Source organism: Antedon bifida, chromosome 4 (assembly GCF_963402885.1).
Source record: "Antedon bifida chromosome 4, ecAntBifi1.1, whole genome shotgun sequence".
Lineage (NCBI taxonomy): Eukaryota > Metazoa > Echinodermata > Crinoidea > Comatulida > Antedonidae > Antedon > Antedon bifida.
This window is the reverse complement of record NC_136229.1, coordinates 7,150,153-7,177,076: the sequence shown is the minus strand read 5'-3', so window position 1 is coordinate 7,177,076 and position 26,924 is coordinate 7,150,153. Positions and strand designations below refer to the sequence as shown.

Sequence of the window (26,924 nt, the reverse complement as noted above, 5' to 3'; positions counted from 1 at the left end):
AAAACAAACGTTTTCAAAAAATCTCCTTTCCTTTTAAACAATGTTAAATTATACTATTTTTTAAATATGCTAACAAAAAGTATATCTATGTTTAAAATAAATCGACAGATTATAGATAATTTGTCAACATTTTGTTTTTTTAGGTTTAACTGTAATGCACAAAATACAGAATGGAACATACACAGAATTTAAAAAAAATCTCTTTCTACTAAAAAAAATGTTAAAGTAGTTTTTATAGTGAATTGTCCTTGGTCTAATTTCCAAAAAAAGAAAACAATTTTGATGTATTGCCTGTATTATAAGAAGTTACGGAATTCATGTTAGTCGTATTAAACATTCAAAATCAAAACAAACAATACAAAAACTTAAAATGAACTAAAAAATATTAATATAAAATATAAGATTAACATAATAAAACCAAACAGCACAGTACAACTATGACTAATACAAACACATATTTAAATGTTTCAAAAATTATCGCAGTTAGGTTATTATACATTTAAAAAAAAATTAATTCAATCAAATACTATTATTAAATAATTCGCTGAATATCTATATTTTGTTTAATTATAGGAAGCTACAAATCTTATTACTCTTTTGAAAATAGTCTAATTTACATGATGGTTCTTTCTATAATATGATTAAATGTCTGTATTATAAGAAGGCAGATATTTAGGCATACAGTGTTATTACCTCATTTATACATATTCATATGTCTATACATACATGTACATGCATACAAATACAAAATGCAATGTTTCCAAACGTATCAACCTTTTCTCAATTTACTCATTTTTATTTACATTCTTGTTTACACTAATATTTAATATTACAACTGTGATTAACTATTTGCTATTTATGTGCTAACAAATACCTAATGACTATTTAGTGGTTACGCGTTCTAGTCTCAACCAGGTGACACTTTCCACACTAGATTAATTGACCCGATGTATACATACACTCTCCAAGATTTTATTCAATTTAGACTAACTTAAAAACAAACATAAATTGATCAATATCACAAAACAAAAACTGTCCAAAAATGGAATATATTTAATTCCTTATTCATCACCATCTTTAAATAAATATTGAAAATCCAAAGTTTATTTTTATTTTATTTTTTATTGTATTTCGAAACCAACAAACAGCAACAGAAATTCGCCAATAACAGGACGTTTTTGTTATTACAACAAAACCAGAACAAGAAATATAAGAACAAGAGTGATAATGTAACTATTACCTTAATATAAAAACTAAAGCTATATTATAACATTATTTTCCTCAATGTGTGATTCTTCAAGGTCATCATCATCGATCTGAAGAAGCAGTGTCCCACTAAACTGACGTCGAAAACAGTCTGTTTTAAGTTTCTTCAAAAAATCAACTGAAAACGAGAGCAAACAAATAATGTAATAAAAAGTACCCAAAAACTATTTGTGTTATAAGCAGGTGGCTAAATCTGATGGTTTGATAGGCCTATATATCCATTGTAGACCTTTGATAAATACCTTACCAATTACGATCAGCATGATAGAAACATTCAGCATAATTAGAATAACGGGAGTTATGCTGTGTAGTAAACCAATGACGTCATATTCATTGACATTTTGATCCAAGTTTACGATTGCCCCAATGGATAGATTGACAACGATAAAGACAAGAGTCAACAATTGAAATCTCTGCTCGGATTTCTCCTTCATTGGTTGAAGGTACAAATGCAATACAATAAAGATGACAGTAAAAAACAAAGAGTATGACAAACTTGAGGACACGTCATCTTTTAAGTTGGCAATGAGTGACAACAGAGCCTTGTTGTATAGCTCAAATGATTCCCAAAACCAAAATCTGTTTTTGTATTGTCCACAAAAGAACCTCACACCAATCATCCGTCCTTGATCCTGGTTTTCTTCATGCTGATCACAATGTACATTTAGACAGTATAGCATAAGAACTAAGACCAATGGGAAGCCAATGATGTATGTTAAAGAAACGTAAACAAGTGTTTTGTTGACTTGATATGTAGATCCACCATTTTGGTCCAGATCAATCGAGTAGTCTGACGTTAGTACTGTTTTACTGACAATACCATCTTCTGTAACGTTATATAAACGAATTGACCATGGTCCAACCGCCATGATGTCTGCACATGTGTTTGCATATGTAAGGTAAAGAAGTAGCATTGACACAACGATACATTTGTCACGTGTGCGGCTCTTAGATATTGCTACACCATGACACGTTTTCCACGTATAAAACATAAGGTAAATGGCGGACATAGCTATTACTATGAAAACAGGTGTTGAAATAGCAACTTGAAGTGACGAATATGCATTCCAAGATTCAAGTAAACATCTTGGGCTTAGCATACTAATATATCTTATGACGTCAAAATACTCAAGTATTCTACCAGCATATTCATAGTTTTTAGGCCAGTGAATTTCAGTTACTTCTGACAGTATACCTAAAACCTGATAGAAGTTTATAGCAATTTTTAAATATGTCACAAACGAATCTAGTTTTGTTTGTCGGTGGTGGTCGGTATTCCTTTGTTGTAATTTCCAAATGAGACAAATAACTCCAATCGTTACAACAATAACACAAATGGATATGACAACAGTTAGGAGAGGGCCTTGGCATTTGTGACATTCGTTAAATAACTTATAATATCCTTTTGAACATGCTGCACAGAGCCAACCAGTGTATCCTTTAGCACAAGTGTCATTCAATTCCAATCCAATGCTACAACTATTATTTCCTAGAGGACACAGGTGAATTTGTGGTAATGGACCTTTGTATATAGCATATTTTAGTTGGTTTGGATCGTCAATGGGAAAATTGTCGTTTTTTAAATTAATTATAAATTTGTTGTACGCCGACAAACACGAACTTTTGTTTTGTTCTTCATCTACAATACAATCACCAGGAAAATCCCAGGACCACCAGTATCCACGTGTTAGATTCAGATATCCTCCATTACACGTGACGCCCTCCGGACAAGGCATGCATGGACCAAATCGATCAGTTCTATGGAACTTGTCGAGGCAATAACAAGCATTTAGATTAGCAAATGTACTTGTTTTGGTTCCAGATGGACATGTCTGGCAATCCGCGATAGACGCTGCTCCTGCATTTTCTGAAAAACTTCCAATAGGACATTGTTGACAGGTCTCTCTATAATCAATCTTTCCAATAACTCCGCGTTTTTCTTGATAGAAGCCACCTGCAACGATGAGATAAAAATGTTTGCCAATTTAAATAAATAGGTAAAATGTAAAGATTATTTGCTATTTAACTGAAAACAATTTGATGTCATTTAAAATATTAGAAATAAAATAATTGAAATAATTAATAAATGCCATAAATTACCTGGAGGGCATTTTTTACATAGTATATAACGTTTTGACCATATTGTGTATGTTCCCTTTTGGCATGGACTGCATATTCTCGTTTCTGAATTACACGTCATACCAGTTTCACGATAAATATACCTTAATATATCTTGATCAATGTCTATATTGATGTCTGTATCTTCAGTAACACAAATACTAGTAAAACAACAAATTATAATAACAATAAGTTTTGAACAATTGTTGCCTTAGTATAAACATAGGTACTATAACTGATAAATTGCAAAAGTCCGCAGTGACTTGTCTAAATTTATATCTCATCAGGAGGAGCTCAACGCACTTGGAGCGTTTAAACTAAGAGATAGTTCACATGTACGGCGTACATTTGGCGTATATATTGCATAGCATACGCCTTTATATGTGAACTAAGCAGTATCGTTATTATATAACGCAATTACGCCACGGCGTTATTAACGACAGCTATATACCCTAGCTTAACATACGCCAATAACTACAGCGAATCTTGAATAACTTTACCTTATTTCAAGATATTCGTAATCAATTCATGTTTGAAATGTTTAGGGTGTAATAAAAGTAAATAATGACTAAAAGTAGATTGACTTTCGGGAAAGAATTGAACTCAGAAATAAGAAATCAAGCTGGGCGTATTTCAAGAAATGAAAAAAAAACAAAAGACGGCCATCATTCATTCATTTTATTTCACAATGTATCCCACTTGATAAGTTATTACAGATTAATTCAAAGTATTAAATAAAAGATAAAAAAAGATATTATGGAGTGGAGTACCATCTAGGTCATGCCCACAGATGGTTCTCGAATACACAGTAATTTCAGCGTAAAAAAACTGGCGATTTTCAAATGTACGCATTGCTTAGTTTGGTATCTGTCTTTCATATGAACGAATAAATGGACACGGTGATTTATGTAGTCAACCAAAATAAGCACCCCTGGGAATTACTTCCGAAAGAGAAATTTGTCACAAAATGAGTTCAAAGTTTTGAGTCAAATTTAAACAAACCCAATTTGTGTTTTGTATGTATTAGGTGTGAGGGATGGGGAAGTAGACAGGTTCTGGATCTAGATCTGGTAGCTACTATACAAACGCCGTCATATAGGGTATATCGTACAGGTCGCGCTCCCATGGGCATAGCTGGCTGTAATTAAGTTTTTAAGTGGACACTCTTTGTGATGCTGTCGTAGTCTAGTTGGTGCACATCTTGTTGAGTCGGGTAGAGCGTTCCATTCTGGTATGGTCCATGGATATATAGAGAATGAAGGTAGTTGTTTTTGTTCGTCTGTATCATTTTGTAGATGAAATTCCCCGCGGACTGCCTGGTTAATCTTGTTGATGACTGTGGTGCATTCGGGTGATTTTGGAGTAAAATGATATATGTTGCATAGGTGGGCTTTGGTACGTCTCATCTCAAGCAAGTCCCAAGTTGGTTTATCATGTTGGCGACACTTGAAGCTCTGGGGTAGTCATTCAAGACAAAGCTCACTGCTCGTCTTTGAATTTGAGAGAGTCGATGTTCGTTTGATAGTGAGGATCCCATATTGTATGACAGTACTCTAACAATGGGCGAACAATTGCCTTATATGCCACCATTTTAGTCTCCCAGTCACAGTTACTGAGATTTCGCTTAAGGAGGCATATAGTTCTATTTGCTTTTATCTGATTGATCTTTTCTACCAGTTTAGATCCGATGAAAGTTCAACTCCCAGGTAGTGGTAATGGTTTACTTCTTCCAGCAGACTGTCGAACAAACAAAATCGGTTGATGATTGGTTTGTGTTTGTGACTGATCCGTATTGAGTAGCATTTATAGTGATTGAAGCCCAACTTCCACGTAGTTTCCCAGTCACAGAGTCGATATACTTCATCTTGAAGGATTCTGGAGTCGTCTGCATTTTTTATATCACGATATAACATACAATCATCTCATCGAAAATGCAAACTCTCGATGACGGGTTATCTGGGAGAGCGTTGTTGTAAATGAGAAAGAGCAAGGGCCCCAACACTGTACACTGTGGCACGCCGGACTCAACTGGGGATTGCTCAGATGTTTCGCCGTCCACATCTACTCTCTGATGACGTTTGGTGAGGAAGGAATCAATCAAGGAGTGGATGTTATTCCTAACTCCAACATAATGAAGTTTGGCCGGCAGCCTACTAGGGGGGGGGGGGGGACAGTGTCGAAGGCCTTGCTGAAGCCCATTATCACTAGATCGGCCTGTCCTCGCGAATCCAATATTAATTGCAGATCATTGATAAGTGCAGACAGTTGGGTATCACATGACCTTTCCTTTCGAAAACCATGTTGTTAATCAGCAAAAATTTTGTGTTTCTCAAAATCTTTCATGATATGCCCATGTAGAATGTTTTCGAGGAGTTTACAAACTATTGAGGTCAAAGACACCGGACGGTAGTTTGCTGGATTGGAGCGATCACTTTTTTTATATTGGAGAAATGTTTGCATTTAACCAGTCACTTGGAAGATCCCCGGTTGAAATGGACTTTTGAAACAGCTTTTGGAGAATTGGTTCAATACTCGTAGAACAGGATTTTAAGACTTTGGCAGTAATGCTGTCGGGTCCACAAGCTATATGCGGCTTTAATTCGGAAAGCAGTTTCCCCACTCTTTCTGTTGTGATGATTATTTCGTTTTTTTAAACATTCCAGAAGGGTCTGGTATTCTCTGACATTAGCCTAGCACTAAAAAACATCTCTGATGTAGGATTTATGAGCTTCACGGATCTTTCGGTCAGTTTGTCGGCGGATTTTTTACAATTTTGCTCAGCGGTTTGCGGAACCATACATTTTGAACATTTCATAAAGACATTTCTTTCTCTTGATGTCTCTCCTTATTGAGTTGTTAACCCACGGTGGTAGAAGTGATTAGAACTCATTTTTGACGAGATGTGTTTGTCAATCGATCTGAAAAGAAAATTCTTGAAGGAGTTGTACACATCCTCGACCGAGCTAGAATTCTCCATAACAGCATTTATGGTGTTAAAATACTCCTCCATATCGCTGTCAATGTCAGCAAATTTGGTTTTTGCGTACGGTAGAGGAACATTTCTCGTCTCGGTGGTCTAATGATTTTCGGTTTTAAAATTGCCCCAATAACCACTATATCGTGGTCACTTAACTTAATTAGTAAACAGGATTACATTACGTTGTTAAAATCAGTACCGAAAGTACGAACCAACTTTATATAACTTAAAATAAAAATTCTAAGAAGTAACTCGCAATTTACCGACATTTGCCCTTACGTAGAATTATAAAGATAATTATATATATGTTTCGAATTAATGTTCATTGCCTAATGTGTTTATATATATATATATAGTAATATAAATCCAAAGGCAAATTACTGAAAAAAATGACAATGCTTTTGGTATCAGTGACTGGATCTCAATGGAGATACAAAAAAAAGCGATACCCCATAAAGAGGCAAGCATATATATATATATATATGCACTGATGAAGGGCTAGTGTTGCCCGAAACTCTGCTAACTTTTCTGGCTGTTTTACTTTATCGTTTTGATTTAGCTTTTGGCTTTTTTTGTATCTCTATTGAGATCCAGCCACTGATACCCACAGCATTGTCATTTTTTCAGTAATTTGCCTTTAAATTTATATATATATATATATATATATATGTGTGTAACTCATGATTTCCAAAATATGATTTACCTGAGTAGGCCTACCTACCTACATTATAATTAACAAAAAATAAATAAATAAAGTACTTTACGTTTTTATATGTTTTTCAATACCATTCGGGAGTGATTGTAGTCCACCGCAGTTCAGATATCTAAATAAAGATAAGGTTGTAATAAGTGCATGTGAGTTCATTGACATAATGGAAAATGATGATACTAAAAGTTTTAGATAATGAACAAGATAGTTACGAAATAATGTTTGTTTGTTTTTTTAATTTTTCCTTACATTGTTCCATTTTCGTTCATATTTGACAAAGCATTTTCCCCGATCTTGTCTAATTTATTGTCAAAAAGATATCTGAAAAAAAATTTCATAAGTTTAAAATATCTTTGTTTTGGTTAGGTTTTTAATTAATTAAAACGTGTATAACACAGATCGAAAATGTATTATTTTACTTATTTTGAAATAGTAACAAATCTCACATGTATTTCAGCGTTTTACCATTGGTTGTTAATGTTTGATACGTAATGTTAGTAATTTCATTCCCATAAAGAAAGCTGGAGAGAAAAATAATGAACACATGAATGACTTTATCATTTAAGTTCAATGGCGTCATCATCATAATCGTCGTCATCATCGTCATCATCATCATCGTCATCATCATCGTCATCGTCTGATATGTAAAGTAGCAGTTCTGAAAATTAAAACACTTTTTTGTTGCTTTACGTCAAAATAGCATTTATTATTCTTAAAATGTTCCAGTGGTGACATTTCAACGTATCTCGTTTTCTTTAAAACATATAAATGCTGCATGCAACTTTCAGTTAATCTATAGAAAAACACGGATATCTTTTTTTGTCTATTGAATAGTGTAGTAAGTTATTTAACGTGCACTAATTGTACACGGGACCAATATTGTAATTAACTTACAGAAACTGAAGATTAGTTCCACTAAATGCCTCTTCTTCTATAAAGGTAATGCTGTTTCCCATTAGCATTCTGAAACAAAATATTATAGATTAAGTATTGTTTTAGATAGGTTTGAAGACTAAAACATTATTTTTAAATGAAGCTTTAAAAGGACCTATAACTTGTTTAGATTATGGTTCATGAGCAAGACATGTAAACATTCGTCAATCGAAATGATGATTATACTTACAGCTTCTCAAGGGATTCCATACCAGAAAAGATATTTTTGGAAATGTGCTGAATTTTATTTTTGTGTAATAGTATGTTCTTAACTGGAGGTATCCGGCCGTCTTCTAATGATGTCAGATTGTTCCAGCTTAAATTTCTAAAAGATACACAGTCGTAAGTAGGCATCAAAATAATGTATTGCCGATTGTTTGACTGAAAAAAATACGTAACTACTGTGGTATCATAATACTAACAAAAGGTCACTCATTAGATTATTAGACTTAAATTCAGAGAGAAAGCCAACATAATTACCGGTACAATGCAAATAATATTAAACTGGCAGTGTTTTTCCAATATAAAACTATTAGTATGATTGATTAAATTCCTCACAGGGTACTTTTATCAGAACTGCAAAATGATTCTCAATTTACATTACATTAATTAAGATACTCATTCTTGACCTTTAAGTAAAAAAGTATGGAACTGGAACGTCAAATGACGAAGAGGGCGTTAATCACGGATATTTAGGGCTTACTTATCGTCTCGTATGTTCAATCTTCAAGTTATATTTCTAGTTTGATAGTAATAAACTCTGTAAAAGCAATATCGCTTTCAATGCTATAATGCACTAGATACTAATTGTATATTATTTCGCCTTCATCTTTTAGTATATTAAACTCTCTATACTGTCCGGTGAAATGTTAAAAATAAATCAAGATATCAGGCTTGTAATTTTGTTTTAGTTATTATCCTTCCAAATTGAATATTATATAATTTGATTGTACGACTGTGGGTCACATGGCGTGCAATAGTACGCACTATTAAACAATCGTTTAATAGTACTTTTTTCGTGTACGAAAAAAAATCTTTTTGCGTTTGGGAAAATATTTTGTTTATACTATTGATTTTGATGCCACCTATTTTGTACTTTCGCCGCGATTTGAATGTTATGACTGGTTTTCCGCAAAGGAAGTACTCTTCTAGAGAGATATATGTTTAATACTAATTTAGATCAAAAAGGCACTTATTAGTTTTATATCATTTGTAGGATTTTTATTAATTAATAGGAACATCTCTACAAGACGTGGAATCGTTGGAAAAACATAATTAGCCTAGGTGAGTTACAGTTGTCTGTCAAAGTTGCCTTCCAGTCTAGGCCTAGCTAGTACTAGCCTTGGCCTAGGCCTGTTGGTATTAGGCTAGGCCTAGTCTAGGCGTTTTAGCCTTGCTAGGCCTAGGATTGTTTGGTCGTTTGTTGACATAATTAACACTAACGTAGGTGTGTTTATAAAATCCATATAAATATAAAAATTAATATAATATTATTAAAATCCAAATGTTACTGTTTTATTCAATGTGACTCAAATGTAGCCCTTGACTTGGGCTATATTTTATTTGATTAAAATGACATGAATCTATTTAGATGTTACATGAAACATAAACACCTTATGCCATTATTTGTACCATTACACTCATAAACATTCATTATTTGTTTACCATTTATTATGTATTGAATGTACTACCACCAGTTCAAAAGGTTGTAAGTTACCAACTAAAGAAAAAGAACATAAACACTCACAGTACAAAATCTATTCGTAAGTTAACAATGTTTGGTAGTTCCGTAAGTTGGTTGTTCGTAAAGATTCTACGTAAAGAATCATTTAATGCACTGTAATAATGACTTTTCCTTCATTTACGATATCATAATCATTATAACGAATTTGTTATTAATAAGATTATAATAATATCTAAACCAAATTCTGGTTTACAGGTGTATACTAAAATGTGTTACTGTGGAGAAGTGAGACAATTTATAACTACAAAACTGTATAAAAATCTTTTATTTTTGCATTACCGTTTATTTACTATAAAAGAAATGCTTTTATAAGATTATTGTAGAATTGGTTTACGCATGCACCAAACTCACAGTATACGGATAGTGTCCACAGCAACGAAGGCATCCTTATCTATAAATCGAATTTTGTTTTCTTCGAGTGAGCTAGAAAAAAATACATAAATAACTTGTAAGAATACTTTGTATGGAATAACCTACATTGGTTGTAAAACATTTGCTCCATTATATTTTCAAATAACTATCGATAGTAAAATTAAGTAGGCCTAAATTGATTTCATTTTTCTTTTACATTTAGAAAAGAGCAATATTAACCAAAAGCTAATTGATATTCGATGATGGTTAGCTTAGCAGTGAGGAAATACTTACATCTCTTTAAAATATTTGCCTTGAAAAGCTCTCGCTGGTATGCTCTGCAGACTGTTTCCAAATAAAAATCTAGGACAACATTATTACAAAACTCATAAACACATTTGAGGTGAAACTGCATGCAAATTCTTGATAATGTTAATGTTACTGGGCGCAATTCAGTTTTGTACTGTCATGTCTTTGTTTTAATAAACCAGAATAAATACATTGTAATCATGGGTTGTATCAAAATTTGTGAACATCAAGCATAGAAGCAGAGAGTTGATTTTGATAATAATTAAACATGAATATTGCTATTTGGACTTTGTTTAGAGCATGTAACTTTACTATTATAAGTTGTTTAAAGAATGAATCAGATGGTGCTCGGAATGGAGTGTATTTATTCGATATTCTAGATTTATTAAGTTTGACGAGTAGTTGGATGCCCAAATAATGTTGCAGTATTGTAAATATGAATTATAAAGGGTAAGCAAAGTAGGGGCTACATTTCGGAAAAAAATCTTAAACTTATCCATTATTCTAATTGTTTTTGATATGTTTTAGAAATATAATTATTATTATAGTCCATTTTATTTCTCTTCTCTTCTCACATTACTAGAAGTCAATATGACTCTTTCCTACTGTAGAAAACATTCCACGTATTCAGGCCACTCAAAAAAAAAATAAAGAGAGCAAAACATAGGCCCATAGTAGACTACACAGGATCCATAGCATATTGAAACATCCAAGACTGTTGCCGACATCCTTTCCCCATTAGCAGGAAGCAGACAATACCACATTCTACACTTTTAGCACAACAATTAGCAGAAATCATAATAGAAGAAGATGAATCTTCAATTCACAGGATGTAATATCATTGTTCACCAACATCCCAGTTGAAGATTCACTATCAGTCATAACATCTAGACTTAAAGAAAATAGTGATATAAAAAATAGAACTCTATTAAACATCGATGACATCATACACAGTATATTTAGTGTTCCTAGAACAAAAGCTAATGCCACTGCACCAATTGAATGTAAACCTCATCTCTGGAAACGGTATGTTGATGACATCCTAGAAATAATCAAACAAGATCAAGTGGATAATTTAACTAAACACATAAATTCATCTGACCCAGCAGTAAACATCAAGTTCACTTATGAAAAAAAACAAGACAACCAAAATACCGTTCCATGATTCTCTTATTGTCCGGCAACCTAATCAATCTGTAAAACTACTCGTATATAGAAAACCCACTCATACGGACCAATACCTTCATTTTGAGTCTCACCATCCAGTATATAAAAAAAAATAAGGATTGCAAAACACGTTTTGACCGTATGAACTCCACCGTTTCATCAAACGAGGCCTAGGATAGATAAACAGAAGAGGGTAACATTAAATCATTGGTCGTGCAAAACAACAAATAGAAGTTAAACAAAAAGAAACATCACAGATAAACCAGGCCAAAAGCCATAAGTCGCGTGCTTAAACGCATAGTGATACCGGACCGACAGACAGACCGACAGACCGACCGACCGACATAGTGAACTATAGAGTCGCGTCCACGCGACTAAAAAGGTTTATTTGTCATATCTTGTTGCAGGTCTATCTGAATGAGTTAGTAGTGTTTAAAGAGTCCGCCATGAAACCTCATTCTTCACCTCTGCCAAATATCTGTCCACCCCAAATCTCGGATTGATAAGACTAAAGTAGCTAACTGCGTATACAAAATTCCTTGCACAAATTGCGAACACACTTACGTAGGTGATAGTCGATGCGTTGGTATAATATTAAAATAACACAAAAAAGAAACAGAAAAGGTAACACAACAGAGAACACATTACACTCGCCAAAACCACAGAGAATCGAAAAGAGAATTAGTAAATCAATCCACTTAATTCATGTAATAAATTGGATACCGACAGCAGACGCATAAAAGAGGCAATTTGGATACGAAGAAGACAAGATCAACCGAGACGAAGGCGCACACTGAGTCACATATAATTATGACCCTGTAATTAGAATGACCTGGCCCTCTAGGTCTAATTACAGGTAGTAATTCTTCTAAAGAAATTGTTCGTGAAGGAACATCGAAACCGTCAAGAAAAGATCTCGTAATTGATTTGATAAAATTAATTATTTACACTATATTATTGATAATCATATAATCTTGAGTACATTATTTTTTCTATGATTTTAGAGAATACTGAAAGCAGAAAAATTGGTCTATAATTAGCGAGTTGGTCTTGGTCTCTCTTCTTGAAAATTGGTATAATTTTGGCTTTTTTAATAAGATTTGAAACTATACCAGATAAAAAAGAAGAATTAAAATAGCATGCATGTTTATTAAAAATTAGAGAAATTAACTTTAGTAAATGTGGTGTAACGGAATCATGGCCACTATCCTTCTTAGAATCTACATTAAAAATAATTGAACTAACTTCGGTTACAGGATTTAAAAAGAACAAAATTGGAGATGAAGCAGACATAATAAATAAAGCATCTTTAGAATAGGAAGAAATTGATTTGGAAATGTTCATACCAATTAAGAAAAATATTCATAGAACAGTTCTCGTTTATCGGTAATAACTGCATTATCATAATACAGTGTGGATTTGTAGTGTTTTTCCTTCCAGGGTTTATGACTGAATTTATATCGGACGACATACATTCTTTTAGATTGTTCAAGTTTAGGTGTGTAATATTTTTTTTTTTTTGTAGTTCGACAAAGCTTGTTAAAATATTAATTTTTATTATTATATTGATTGTATTGAAGCTTATGTTGAGGGCTTCGGGATTGGATATATTTTTTGTATAATTGATGTTTGCGTTTACTGCATTTTAACAAGCTGGATGACATCCATTGCTGTTTGATTTTGCATTTCTTTCAATTAGTTGGCTTAGAATGTTTAGAATGAATACTATAACATTTGTTTAAGAACATTTGAAAAACAAATTTATGATTACAATCATAGATATCAGACATTTTTAGTTGGTTAGATTAATATAAAATGTACTGAATATCATTGATTTCCAATGACTGACTTGCAGTGAGCCTTTGAAGATGAACAATTGTATCTCTCTGCTGAGAGAAAGTATCTTTTTTTTCATTTCGACAGTATGTGTGGATACATAATATATAAATATACATACATGCTTCCGGTTGTTATGTTTTTGAAAGTTCCAGTAGATATTTTTTCCAGATTAGGATTGTTTGAGACAAACCTATTAAAAAATATATAAGATATAATTGTTATTTACATTAACAAATAGTTCCCCCACACAGACACACCTTCCACACTCATTTAGTCCGGTGGCAGGAGGTACGTGAGGTGGGGGGGGGGGGGGGGGGGGGGGGGGGGTGTTATCACCACCTGAAAGGGGATAAATTGCCAGAATTTTCCGTAGATTACGAATATGGAAGGTAATCGATCAGGATAGGTAGCATTTACGAGATATATGGGGTCAAAGTTCAAAATTGACCAATTACAAAAATGTATTATGTATATGTATTATAACAAATTTATTGAAGCACAATTTGGTCTTTTATTACATTTTTATGATTATAGGTATCTATTCAATCACCTTATGAAAAAAATCCCTTTGTGATTAAGGGTCAAATGTCAATATTGACCAATCATAGAACGTAACTATAAAACCAAATAAAACTAATATTTAACAAAAATTGGATGTTTTCTCATCCTGTTAATCATACGCAATGTAAAAGAGCGAATACATCATTTCATCAGTTGACATAAGGTCAATTTCATCAGTAGACATAAAGTCAAAGGTCAACATTTTAATATGCATATTAGTTGTTACAAAAAAAAGGCAAAGTTGTCCAAACTATGATATCGATGGTTTTACATGTAATCTAATTATTTTTGATCAGTAAAGTTATGTTAATTGATACATCGACTAATACAAACTTTTAAGATGTACTAGAGTTTCCATACACCTATATAAGCCTACAACACATTTGTTTAGATGTTTTTTGCTCTAGTTTTACAACGTTTGAAACGTTTTGTAATTTTTACGAGTGTATCGTTTTAACAATGGCGGGTGCAATTATTTGGTATTTCCCGGGGTTATTATTTTTAGATTTATGGGTATAAAGTGTTGAGTCTGCATGTACAATGTATTGATGTTCTTGGCATGTTTATTGTAGTTTGAATTTTCGCGATTGTAACAAGGGCCTTCAAAACAATTGTTTCTTAAATTAAATTAAAGTAAAAAAAGTTAATTATTCACGAATGTTACTTACACTTCAACAGTATAATCTGTAGCCAGTGCAAATGCATTTTCACAGAGCACTTGAATTTCGTTGTCAAACTGAATCCGCCTAAAACATTAATATATATAATTAATATATATATATATGTATAAACACAGCAGGCATTAAATTAATTTTTCTCATTCTCACAGATTTCCTTTTCTCTATCGTTTCAAATTAATTAATTAAATTTCAGTATATCACCGGGCGGTTTAGAATTAATGTTCTTTTCCTGATGTGTGTATATATATATATATATAATTCTAAACCGCCCGGTGATATACTGAAATTTAATTAATTAATTTAAAACGATAGAGATAAGGAAATCTGTGAGAATGAGAAAAAGTCGCCCCACCCGAGACTCGAACTCGGACCGTGATTTATTAAAATGTATTTAATTAATATAAAACGATAAAGATGAGGAATCTGTGAGAATGAGAAAAAGTCGCCCAAACCGAGACTCGAATTAGGACTGTCTGCTTGATATGCAGCCGTCCTAACCATTATACCACTGGGGCTTTCATGGTATTGTTTAAACTCGATTGGATAGCGACTCTTTAACATTCTCGGCGTTGTACGGCGGAACAGCACTAGTCCCTCAATTGTACGCACGCGCACCAGAGATCAAATTGATACGCCCTCATCTATTCAGTATTTTTATTCACGAAGCGGGATCTCCGAATAGATATATATATATAAACACATCAGGCAAAGAACATTAATTCTAAACCGCCCGGTGATATACTGAAATTTAATTAATTAATTTGAAACGATAAAGATGAGGAAATCTTTGAGAAAGAGAAAAAGTCGCCCCAACCGAGACTCGAACTCGGACCGTCTGCTTGATATGCAGCTGTCCTAACTATTAGACCACTGGGGCTTTTATGGTGTTTTTCAAACTCCAGAGATAAAATTGATACGCCCTCACAGATTTCTTCATCTTTATCGTTTCAAATTAATTTAATTTCAGTATATCACCGGGCGGTTTAGAATTATTGTTCTATATCTGATGTGTTTATATATGCCCTACCACCGCAGTAAAGGTATAACACCATTGGCCATTTGGGATCAGTATAAAGTAACTTCAATACATTTTGTGAAATATTTTAAATTTTACTTGTTTACAAGACTAATAATTATTATCGTTAGTACTAATAAACCATGTAGGCAATGACAAAAACTACAAAAAAGGTAAATTCCTTTTTTAAAGGAATTAAAGAGGTCTGAATTATATGATGTTCCTAATTTAAATTTGTCTTTATTATTTGTTCTCCATGCAAACCTTTCAATTACAATGAAACACATTTCCTATTTCAACAAACTTACAATAATTGTAACTGCACATTTACAAAAGTGAAAGGTTCAATGTCAAGTATATGGTTAGACGATATATGTCTGAAAAAAAACCAGTATATCATTATTATTATTATCAGTAGTAGTGGTGGTGTTGGTAGTAGTGACATTGGTATTAGTGGTAGTATTATTGGTAGTAATGCTAATGGTAGTAGTGATAGTGACAGTAGAGGTAAGTGGTGGTAGCGTTGATAGTGGTAAATTAGCGGTAGTAGCGGTATCAGTATTAGTGGTATCGGCAGTAGCGGCAATGTAAGTAGCAGCAATGGCGGCAGCATCAGCAACAAAAGCAGTAGCATTATCATTAGCAGTAGTAGTGGCAGTAGTAGTAGTAGCATTATCATGAGCAGTAGTATTAGTAGCAGTAGCAATAGCAGTAGTAGCAGTAGCAGTATCAGTAGCAGTATCAGTAGCAGTAGCAGTAGCAGTAGCAGTAGCAGTAGTAGTAGTAGTAGTAGTAGTAGTAGTAGTAGTAGTAGTAGTAGTAGTAGTAGTAGTAGTAGTAGTAGTAGTAGTAGTAGTAGTAGTAGTAATAGCAGTAGTGGCTGTGGTGTTGACGGTGGTAGTGGTGGTGGCGGCAGCACCATTAGCAGTAGCAGTATTAGCTATAGTAGTAGTAGTAGTTTGCAGATTTTCGTTATTGTCATTATGCATTTAAAAAAAAATGTATTTACTTACAAATGATCTACCAATTTGGAGCCTTTAAATGTAGTATTTTTTAGTATAGATATACTGTTCCGATCTATATTTCTATTCCAAAAGCAACACAAAATTAATTATTATAAATAATAAATATCGTTCAAATAGCATTGTTATATTCGATATTGCAGCAACGGCAAATTCCCATTGAAAAGTTGTGTCGATTTCTTTTTTTCCAAATACTTTTTGTCAACAACTAAAACATTCTCATTTAGTTTCGAGAACGAATGGGTCAACTGCAATAACTATCGAATGAGAACAATTCTCAACACCTAATATGTTTTCTAAAAACACAATCATGAGAGCCAGCTTTGTCTGACATAAATACCAACATTCCTGTCTCTCATTCCTACTTTAATATCCATCACAGTAGTTTGTTTACAGAAAACATTATAAACAGGCAAATTCCCATCTTCACAACCTTGAAACTTTTGGCACATTTTTATGGCATTTCATACGTATAAAACTTGAGCTAAATTCACAGTCTATGAAGACGCCTACGTGATGCGCGTACACTATGATGGTGCATACGATCTGGTTGAATAGTTTCATTCACATGTGATTTTGCTAGTCACTCAAAACCTTTTGATATTCATATTTTTTTTTTGCGTTCTGTTACGTTCGACGACATGGAAAGACGCGTACGTTAGAATACACGTCAGCTTCGTATACAACATTTGGGATATACGAACAAACTCACGACGGCAACTTTATCTTGTAAGTTGCTCCAGACAGCAGTCCAAAAATGCGGTTGAAGTATAATGTACTGTATGGCGTTACAATGTTCTACCATATTATTATCATTATGTGCAATTTATTGTAAATAAACATTTGAACAGACGAAGAAATAAAAGTGGGTCGAACCTATAACATAATACAACAAAAAACATAGGATTGCCATTCAAAAAAATACCTCGTGCCATGCATACACTGAATGCCTCTTCACCGAGACTTTGAACTTGTTCAATATATAATATAGTTGATATATTAAAATGTATGGTTACCTTTCTTTTTGTATCATCGATATACGTGTAAGCCTACACCAAAATATGGTCTCTGCAGCTAGGCCTATAATTTTCACATATTTTCTGTAAATTGATTCTTTGGCCGGAACAATTTGGTTTTTCATGATTGATCGACAGATTCCATTTCGCTTGAAAACGAATTGTTTTGTTAAATCATTTTCCTTCCTTTTTAGCTTGTTGTGTTATGGAATTTTGTTTGTGTTGTCTTTTTGTTGTTTTCTATAATGATTGACCTTGAAACGCCGTTGCGTGTAACAAACTTGACTAACTATAATCTAGATATTTAAACTTTTTAAGATTGGTATTATTGAATTGATCCAGTAATAAAGCATCCTTTCATTGGATATAAAATCAATACCGGTAAATCCTTCATAATTCGTAGCTTGATGTATTTTGCCCAAGATAATATGACTAAGTTGTCCGCGTAGTTTATTTACGGCTAATGTACTAATAAATACAAAAAGTCTTGCATGCTCCAACAGGGCCAAACGATTTGAAAGTAGACCAAATGACCCACTGGTAAACTAAAGTAAAACCGTTGCTAGAACATGATTAGTATTTTATTTTGAAATACGTTTAAGATTAATAACGCATACTATTATATTTAAACTTATTTAATTTACCTTTACAATCAATTGTGTTTATTAAACGCTATTATACGTCGACCATAGAAAAGATATTTTGCATGGTAAACATTTGAGCGAGCTTGGAGGTCAGGACGTCCAAAGGCATGGTTTGAATGAGATAAAAATAATAATTTGACAACATAGAGTATATCATCTAACTGAAGACTGACGTACTTGGCGATCCATCATTGCATTTCGAGGAGCCGTCAGACATGGCTGAGATATATCGATATATTTTGCCAACAAAAGATCTTTACCGTGCCTCATTTATGTGATGTAATGCTCCAAATTCTTAAATCTGGTATATTGCATACAATTATTTTAAAATATCCTTTTAATTGGCTTCTTATATACTGTATAGGTATAGATGAAATCACCAGAACGTATGTTAAAACGAGCGCTTTTGTTATACTGAGTAACAACAACTGAGTTGTTGATGGGACAATGAGCGAGTGAGTGGCCGAGCAATTAAGACAGTGGAACCGTAATTACGTAGCCATAACATCGGCAAGGGTTCGAGGCTCACTCGCTCCACGGTTCTGGTGGTATAACGAGTCTTCTCGGATAAGGACTATAAACCGTAGGTCCAGTGTACACATAGCTCATGTGCACTTTAAAGAACCTAGTACATCTTTTGAGACGAGTAGGGGGTTACCCCGGTGTACTAGCCAACATAAACACAGCCACTGTGCAATTGGGACTGGGCCGTTTACCACCTGTTGGTCCCGATCCTTTACTAACAGAGTTAGTGAGAAGTTGAATAAATAAATAATAAATAAATAAAATGTTAACTTTTATGACTTAATTCTAATACCTTGTTTGGAAGTACATACAGAAATTTAGTAATCCTTTCGACTAACCGCATTGAGAAACAATGCCGTTTTAAGATCGCATGATGATTGCCAACGGGCATTTTTGAGCTACTGTTTGGGACAACTTACAGGATAAAGTTGCTGTCAATGGTATTTTTGTACATCCCAATGTGTAGCAGTTACAATGCAAAAGGAATTAGCCGTGTGGCTCTTGACATGAATAACACCATTTTTGAGTGGTCACTTGGGGCTACTGTCTCGGGCAACTTACAGGATAAAATTGCTGCCATTGCTGTTTTAACATTGTATACACATAATATATATATATATTTTATCCGTGTGGCTTTTCACATGATTAAATCCATTTTTTACCGCTCCTATTAACTGGATATGACCCGGCAGCAATATTGATTATTGAATCTTAGCTATCTACATAATCAGCACATCAAACCATTTGTGGCTTTTCACATGAATAAACTTTCTGGGCTCCCGGTCTAAACCTAAATAATTGTATTAACTACATGATTGTATAATTCTACTGCAGACTATTTCAACTTTTCATTTATCTAGTTCCGTTAGATTGTAAATGCTATTAGGTAGTAATTACACTTTTATCATTAGGTCAATAATGTACATTATACATTTTTTCATGCAGGCATATAAAAATATATTTTTCAAAACACACCAGAAATCGATGTTAAACTTACACAGTATGAAGACGTGGAAGGTCATTAAAACATGTCGATACTTCTGTCAACATGTTATTCATTGCATTTCTAGAAAATTAAAAAAATAAACATAAATTCCAACAAAATTTCCGATTCTGTCTATAATTATAGTGTTGTTTCCAATAATAAACAAGTGAAAACAAGATTTTCACGACCTAAGCCCTAATACCAAATACGATACGACAAGGATAGATTTTAGAAATAATACTTACACTGAAACGATTGTCTTTGGAAATCTTGGTAAAATAGTAAGTAAATTATTATTAAGGTGTCTATCAAAAACAAAAACAAAATTATTAAAGTTGTATTTTATTTCAGTAATTAAAAAAAACAAACAAAAACTAGCGTATACATTTGGTGTAATGATTCACTCTGATAATTTCGTTATTGGTTAACACCTAACTTACACTCAGATCAGGTGTGTTCACATTGCATTTTACATTTGGTAAGTTCCAGATGTACCTGAACCAGGAAATAGTGAGGGTTTTATTTTCACACTTAAAATATATGCTGTAAGTTGTGTTACCAGCATTGTTGGCGATAATATTACCTTACGTTCTGTTAAATAATGGGTTATGTATGTTAAAATAAAGTTATCATTACTGCTATTTTATTAGTCACATCTGAAGAAATATAAGTCTAAACCTTGCATTGACGTAAGTTTATGTAGATCTAACAAAGCATCGTCGTCGATTTCCTTTAGGTTGTTATAGCCTATATTGCTGTAACAAAATTATGTTAAAAACAAACCTCTAGTTTAATTTAAATATCTAGTTTTATTTAATTACTCATAGCATCAATCACTTATCTATATTATAATAGCACTAAGCCAAAATTTGTTTTTCTATCTCCTCCTAAACCGCAAGTAGGTAGCCTTTATATATTGCATAGTCTTAGCCTATAGATGTATACATTTGTTTATACTATTATTGTTTGCAGATTTCGAACATTCTGATCATTCATAGTTGTGAAATATAGATGTTTGAACATATTTAAAACGTGTGACATGTGTCTTCTTTACAATACTGGACATATATATAGTGCCAGTTATTTAAAATCGCAATTCCACATTATTACTCGCATGTATTTTCAAAGGTTGACTTATCTGTTTTTTACAAATTCATAATTCATGGATACAATTTATCACGTAAGGCAGGATGAGCTAAAATCAAGAGCAAAATATTTATTTTTATGTTACTCAAGTGATGTGTTATCTTGGTTTTAAATTGACCATTTTAATAAATCGGTCGCTTTTCCATCGGTGCTTTCAATGACAAATATTCCTTTTTGTATCAAAATTGAAGATTTTTTGTAACAATAATTTTTGTTTCAGTAAGAAATAAATAAATCTTTACTAGGCCTACTCTGACTAGTAATCAAAATAATTTTTAAAAAAAGATGATGGTTTTAATACATTACAGTTAGTAGTTGGATGGTATACTATAGTACTTACACTGAAGCGATTGTCTTTGGAAACTTTGGTAGACTTGTAAGTCTTATTAGCAAGGTTTCTGTAAACATTAAAGATGTATTGTCCCTTTGACTAATTCCCAAAAAATAAAAAATAAAAGATTTCGAATAAAGGTGGGTCATTTTGAAGTATCATAATAGTTATTAACTATCACCAAAAATTTGTCCAAAAAAATAATTTAATTGAAATACAGACGTTTTTTTGTTAAAAAAAATAACTTTGACTTCCAGTCAAAGTTTTCGATCAAAACATATCCCATAATAAAACGCACTTGACTACTCTGTATGCATAATCATAAAACTTCCTCACGATCTGTGTGAAAATACCTTCTCAACCGCGACAAGTTGTAAACAATCCTAAATAGCATATGCATAATGCGTACTCGTGGTTTGAAATCTTTGTTTACTTTCGCTCGCGACGATTTTCCAGACGAAATGTAATCAAACTAATTTACCTGTTAATTACATAAACTTGTTGTTTTTGGCTCGAATTTTCGACTTAAAGTGAATAACTTTAATATTACTTTGATATGGCCAATTTAAATATAGAATATTTTGACCTTCATTTTTTTGTGTTTCAAGGGACAATACATCTTTAAGTAAATTAATTGGTAACTTAGTTTATTTTCTTTGAAATAAGCTCATACATGTTTGTGTAATGTGTGCCATAGTCTATTTTAATGGGAAGTATTTAAACATAATGACTATTACAGCGTGACAGTAATTATGTGAAAAATGTTGCTAACCACTCTAAAATGTTGATAACATCTCCATAAAAAGTCCGAACGTAAAATCAGACAAGGTTCCATTGTAGGACATTATTCTTTTTACCTATGGATGCTGAATGTGTAAGGATGAGCAATAGAAACACGATGTCAATCAGGAAATTTCACTCTTCAATCCAGTTTGTGAGAGTGTATTGTTAACAATAATTATGATCTTTCTGTAAATTATATCCCGAGTAATGGACACAGATAACATTGATAAAATATGTATCATTGATAAATTAGACATATTAAAAAGGAGCAAAACTAGATAAAATAACTCAAAACAATGACAATTAATTTTGAAATCTTACATTGAAACAAGTTCCTGTAGCTCTAACAAAGCATTGGTGTCGATTTTCTTCAGGTTGTTATCGCTTAAGTAACTATAAAAAGTAATATTATTATGTTATGTTAAAACTATTAGTTTATTTAGTTTATTTTGAATCTGTTATTATTAGCATTAATCAACTATAAACTAATGTTAAAGCACCAAACATTAAAGAAATACATGTTTGTCGAATGTTTTGACATCGATGTACGTACCCTTTTTTTCCCCAAAGATATTTATGCGATTCTCTCTATACGGTTTCAATTTTGGCTTATATTAGGAAAACAATAAATATAGGCCTAATGTGTTCTACAAGGTTAAGTTCTTGACGGAAGTATACGCAAGCGCTATATTGTATATGGAATTGAGACTATCGTATCCTGGCAATTTCCACCTGAATTATAATCTACACTAATTACATATTGCATCTCACATAACACGTACATAGTTAGTTAGTTAGCAAACTTTGTTACAAAATTACATATTTAATATATTACAAAGTTTAGATTATTACTACTTTTTATATGTTATTGGTGAATAAGCTGCAGGGGCGGTCGCAAGACTACTTTAAGAGGAATGCCCAAACAGGTCTGTAGACACTGAATATTTGAGCAACACAGGACCCCCCATCGTGGGGCATATTGCGAATTGTAAAATGACACCCCTTGATGGCCGCAAATGGTACTCTCGCACGTAACATTCAAGATAAATGGCACATCTAGTTCGCCGGAAATGTCATTCTATAGTGAGCTAGCAAACAAAGGATTGTAGCCTATATTATTCCGCTGGTAATAAAACATACGCGATATTTTGTGCGTTCAATGCGAACGTCAAGTCATCGATGAAGGTACTTTTGGTACAGTCATACATTCTAATAACTGTAATCGACTAATGCAAATTAATTATTAATCATGTTTAAAAAAAATATACAAAAAAATATGAAGCTGCTGCTATAAATTATTGAGCAAAACGGTAACTTGTATTAATTTAAATTAAATGCTAAATATAGCCAGAAGTTTAGAAAAAAAATACCAACCAATATTTTCAAATTTCATTTTCATTTATCCACTATAAACTGTACAATAGTGTTGCTTAAACCACCCTTTAAAATAAGACAAAGAACATTTGCAGACAGAAGCAGAATTTGATCTGCTACCGGATAACTTGTTTCAAAGTTCAGAACGTCGATAAATTAAGTACGGAAATTTCACCTAATATTTACGGACGTGCGGAAATTAAGATAAATAGAGTACTACACGCGTCGGAAATACAAAACTATACGTACAATAATTTGGCCTTAAAATTATGGAAAACCCCGAAAAAACACAATAATTAGGGACAAATCGATTAGCAATATGCCTAGGGAAACGGAATGAGTATTTTTCATTTGTCGATTTTATTTTACGTAAAGTTCATGTGTGAATGCTTGATCTATTAGAGGTAATCTGATGGCGCTAGTAACACTGTTATGTGTGGGTAATTTGTGAATGACGTAGTACATACACGAGCCTAGAAAGGGAAGATCTGTACTGCCGTTCATTGCGAGAGGAGGGGGAAGTCCGGTACTGTGTCATGATAATATAACAAGCCGGAGATGAAATAAAATCATGAATACATTTAGCTGATTGTCGTTGTGTTATTCGGCGTCAGAAGTTTATCGATCGACATCACATATTTATTTCTCATGTGTAGTAGAGCGTTTCTATTGAATAATTTTGTTTGTAAGTTCATTTTGGATTTTAAGTAAATTGAAAACCAATGGTTTATTCAAATTCAACATTGTAACTAATCCCTCACTATTCAATAATTATATTATTATACTATTATATTGTTGAAAAATGGATTGCGTGATATGAAAATTGATTGACAGTAAAACGTAACAAAGATACGTTCTGGTCTGATTATTAGGTTATTATTAAGTATTTTGTAGCGTTTATTGTAAAGGTAGTTAAATTCGTTGGCATTACTTCTTCCAATTTTAACAATTAACCTAACAATAAAACATTCAACAATGATAAAATGCCCTGCAACTCTGTAACTACTTTATGACTAAGCCTATATCAAGGTCCGGGTCCCCCACACCCCCACCCCTAAATTTTAAAAGAGCCCTTTTTTTGTTTATTTTAATCTTTTTTTTAATTATGTGACATAGTTGTGTGTATGTTTGTATACACAACGGCAAAAACGCAAGCAAACAACAATACGATCGTAGCAGAAACACAGGCGATGAAAAATAGGATAACATAACATGCTTCAATGTGAATCAGGGAGAATTTCCGATGAAGGTACTTCCGTTACGGTAATAAATTCTAATAACATAAATTAATTAATGTACATTCATTATTATTATCAATTATTAATGATTTTAAAAAGTTAGACAAAAAAAAATATGAAGCTGCTGCTGTAAATATTGAGAAAAACGTTTAATTGCATTATTTTGAATTAAATGCTAAATAAGTAAACAGATAAAACCACAATTTAACTGTATATAAAATAATAAATATAAAATATAAATTAATGATGGACATTTTGCAGAAAGAAGCAACATTTTCTCAGCTACCGGTATAAAACTGTTACTATGGAAATTTAGTATATTACGGACGTGTACGGAAATGAAGATAAATAGGGTACTACAGTACACGGAAAAACAAAAATTATACCCAAAATTATGGAAAATCCCCGGCAAAACGCAATATTTATGAACAAATCGACTAACCATATGACTGGTTTTTCCAGAACATAGTAGTGTTTGTAAGCCTCTTTTCGTACCTTTCATGATAAGGAGAGATACATTTCCCTGCCCTCATGACGCGCGCACCACAAACAACAAGTCAGTAAAAAATTCATTTTGCGCATGCATTTACAAAAAAATACGTCGACCGCCGTTGTATATTTTGCGTGGTATAGTAGGCATTTAGTGACTGCTGGTTAAATATTACGGTGCATTCTGAAAATTTACAAATATTATCTTCCAGACTGGACTTATATAACGTTATATGGATATTGTATACGATGAAATGGGACGTAAATTTTAATTTAGTGGCAGAAACAAAATTTAGTATGAAGACCGGGTCACTAGAGCAACATCCTTGGGTCCGCACCTGAGCTGAAATACATGGAATTAAGTTTTATTAACTTACTTTTTGTTTACTAGATTTATAAAATTCAATCATAATTTAAAATCTAAACTTACAGAAACAGTGTATTTACAGGAATTCCAACTGGCCATTCATTGAGTCCACGGTTTGTACAATTCACTGTTTGTGTTCTTTCTGTACATTTACAAACTGCATTCACATTAGTATCATTACTACATGCAACCTCAACACATTTAGAAGAATCCACCAACAAACAAAACGAGAACAAAGTAAATAAATTATGAGACATCATCTTTAACATTTTTGCAGGTAAATGGAAATGTAGACTGCCTCTACAGCAGTTATAGATTGTTAAAAAGGACAATGCTGTATTATATGAACCAATACAATTCAACCGTGTAATGTTTTATTTGTATTTCTTTATAGAAAAGTAAGTTTTTGAAACAATTCATTTTCACCAATACGAACAATTTCCGGGTTCAATGCATGGATCATGTTCTAGTAATATTGGCTGCTCTTTCAATACAAATACCAACAGACGTTAAGACAAGACAACAACACAATGTGCGTAACCTCGTGATTTTTTGTCATCTTAACGATCCTAACCATTGATTGTGCCATGATATAATACAATGTAGGACTTGATTGTAGAAAATTAAATGCATTCAAACAAATAAAAAGAAAGTAAAACAAAATTATTGGTTGGTTTCAAATTCATGGATTGATAAAATAAGGAAACATAAATAACAAAAGCGAGTGCATTTCATGATTTGTTTGTTTAGCAGAGATGTTAATATTTTAAAAGAATGGATTATGAATTCTGATGACCATCGTTTTAAGTTAGAGCTGTCTAAAATAAACCATTAAAAAGAATATATAACTTATTTTCAAAACATGCTAAAAATTTTTTATAGATTTACCTAAGTATATTGTTTAAAGTACGGTAGTATTGTAACTACCCATAGCACAAACCATCTAAAGAATATTTAGCCCAGGCGGCTAAAAAATAAATTAATATAACGTAAATATATTAGCTGACTCATTTATCAACATTTCATGTAGTTCATGAACATTTGAAACAAAGCACCATTGCCTTTTCTATGCACCGTTCGCCTGTTAATCAGTTGAAACTGTTTAGCACACGATACGCTCGTTCATGAGTTTAAACAATAATTATTTCAACAATTCACTTTCCAAACAGCAGTTTTTCGTACCGAAAGTCTTTTCCTGATACGAGTTAAAGTAGTTCCATATTAATAACCTATTTTTTATTGGCCAGTTTGTTCGTCACTAAAATCCATCATGATGGTATACTAGAATGTTTGTAATGTGTTCGAGGATATAAAATATTATTTTCCATGATTAAA

The 26,924-nt window shown here is 32.6% G+C and overlaps 1 protein-coding gene across 1 annotated transcript; it reads right to left on the bottom strand.

Annotated features, from left to right (window-relative positions):
- Positions 1-482: 482 nt before the first annotated feature.
- Positions 483-25,850, bottom strand: LOC144839817 (uncharacterized). The gene is made up of 19 exons (XM_078695331.1): positions 25,653-25,850; positions 22,443-22,514; positions 20,107-20,166; positions 19,874-19,942; positions 16,683-16,754; positions 15,978-16,046; positions 14,643-14,720; positions 13,532-13,603; positions 10,393-10,461; positions 10,099-10,170; positions 9,751-9,816; positions 8,194-8,328; positions 7,965-8,033; positions 7,517-7,591; positions 7,320-7,391; positions 7,126-7,185; positions 3,367-3,545; positions 1,514-3,220; positions 483-1,384 (listed from the first exon to the last, which is right to left on the bottom strand). The coding sequence occupies exons 1-19, from the start codon at positions 25,847-25,849 to the stop codon at positions 1,260-1,262; spliced, it is 3,318 nt and encodes a 1,105-aa protein (XP_078551457.1). The 5' UTR covers position 25,850; the 3' UTR covers positions 483-1,259.
- Positions 25,851-26,924: the final 1,074 nt, after the last annotated feature.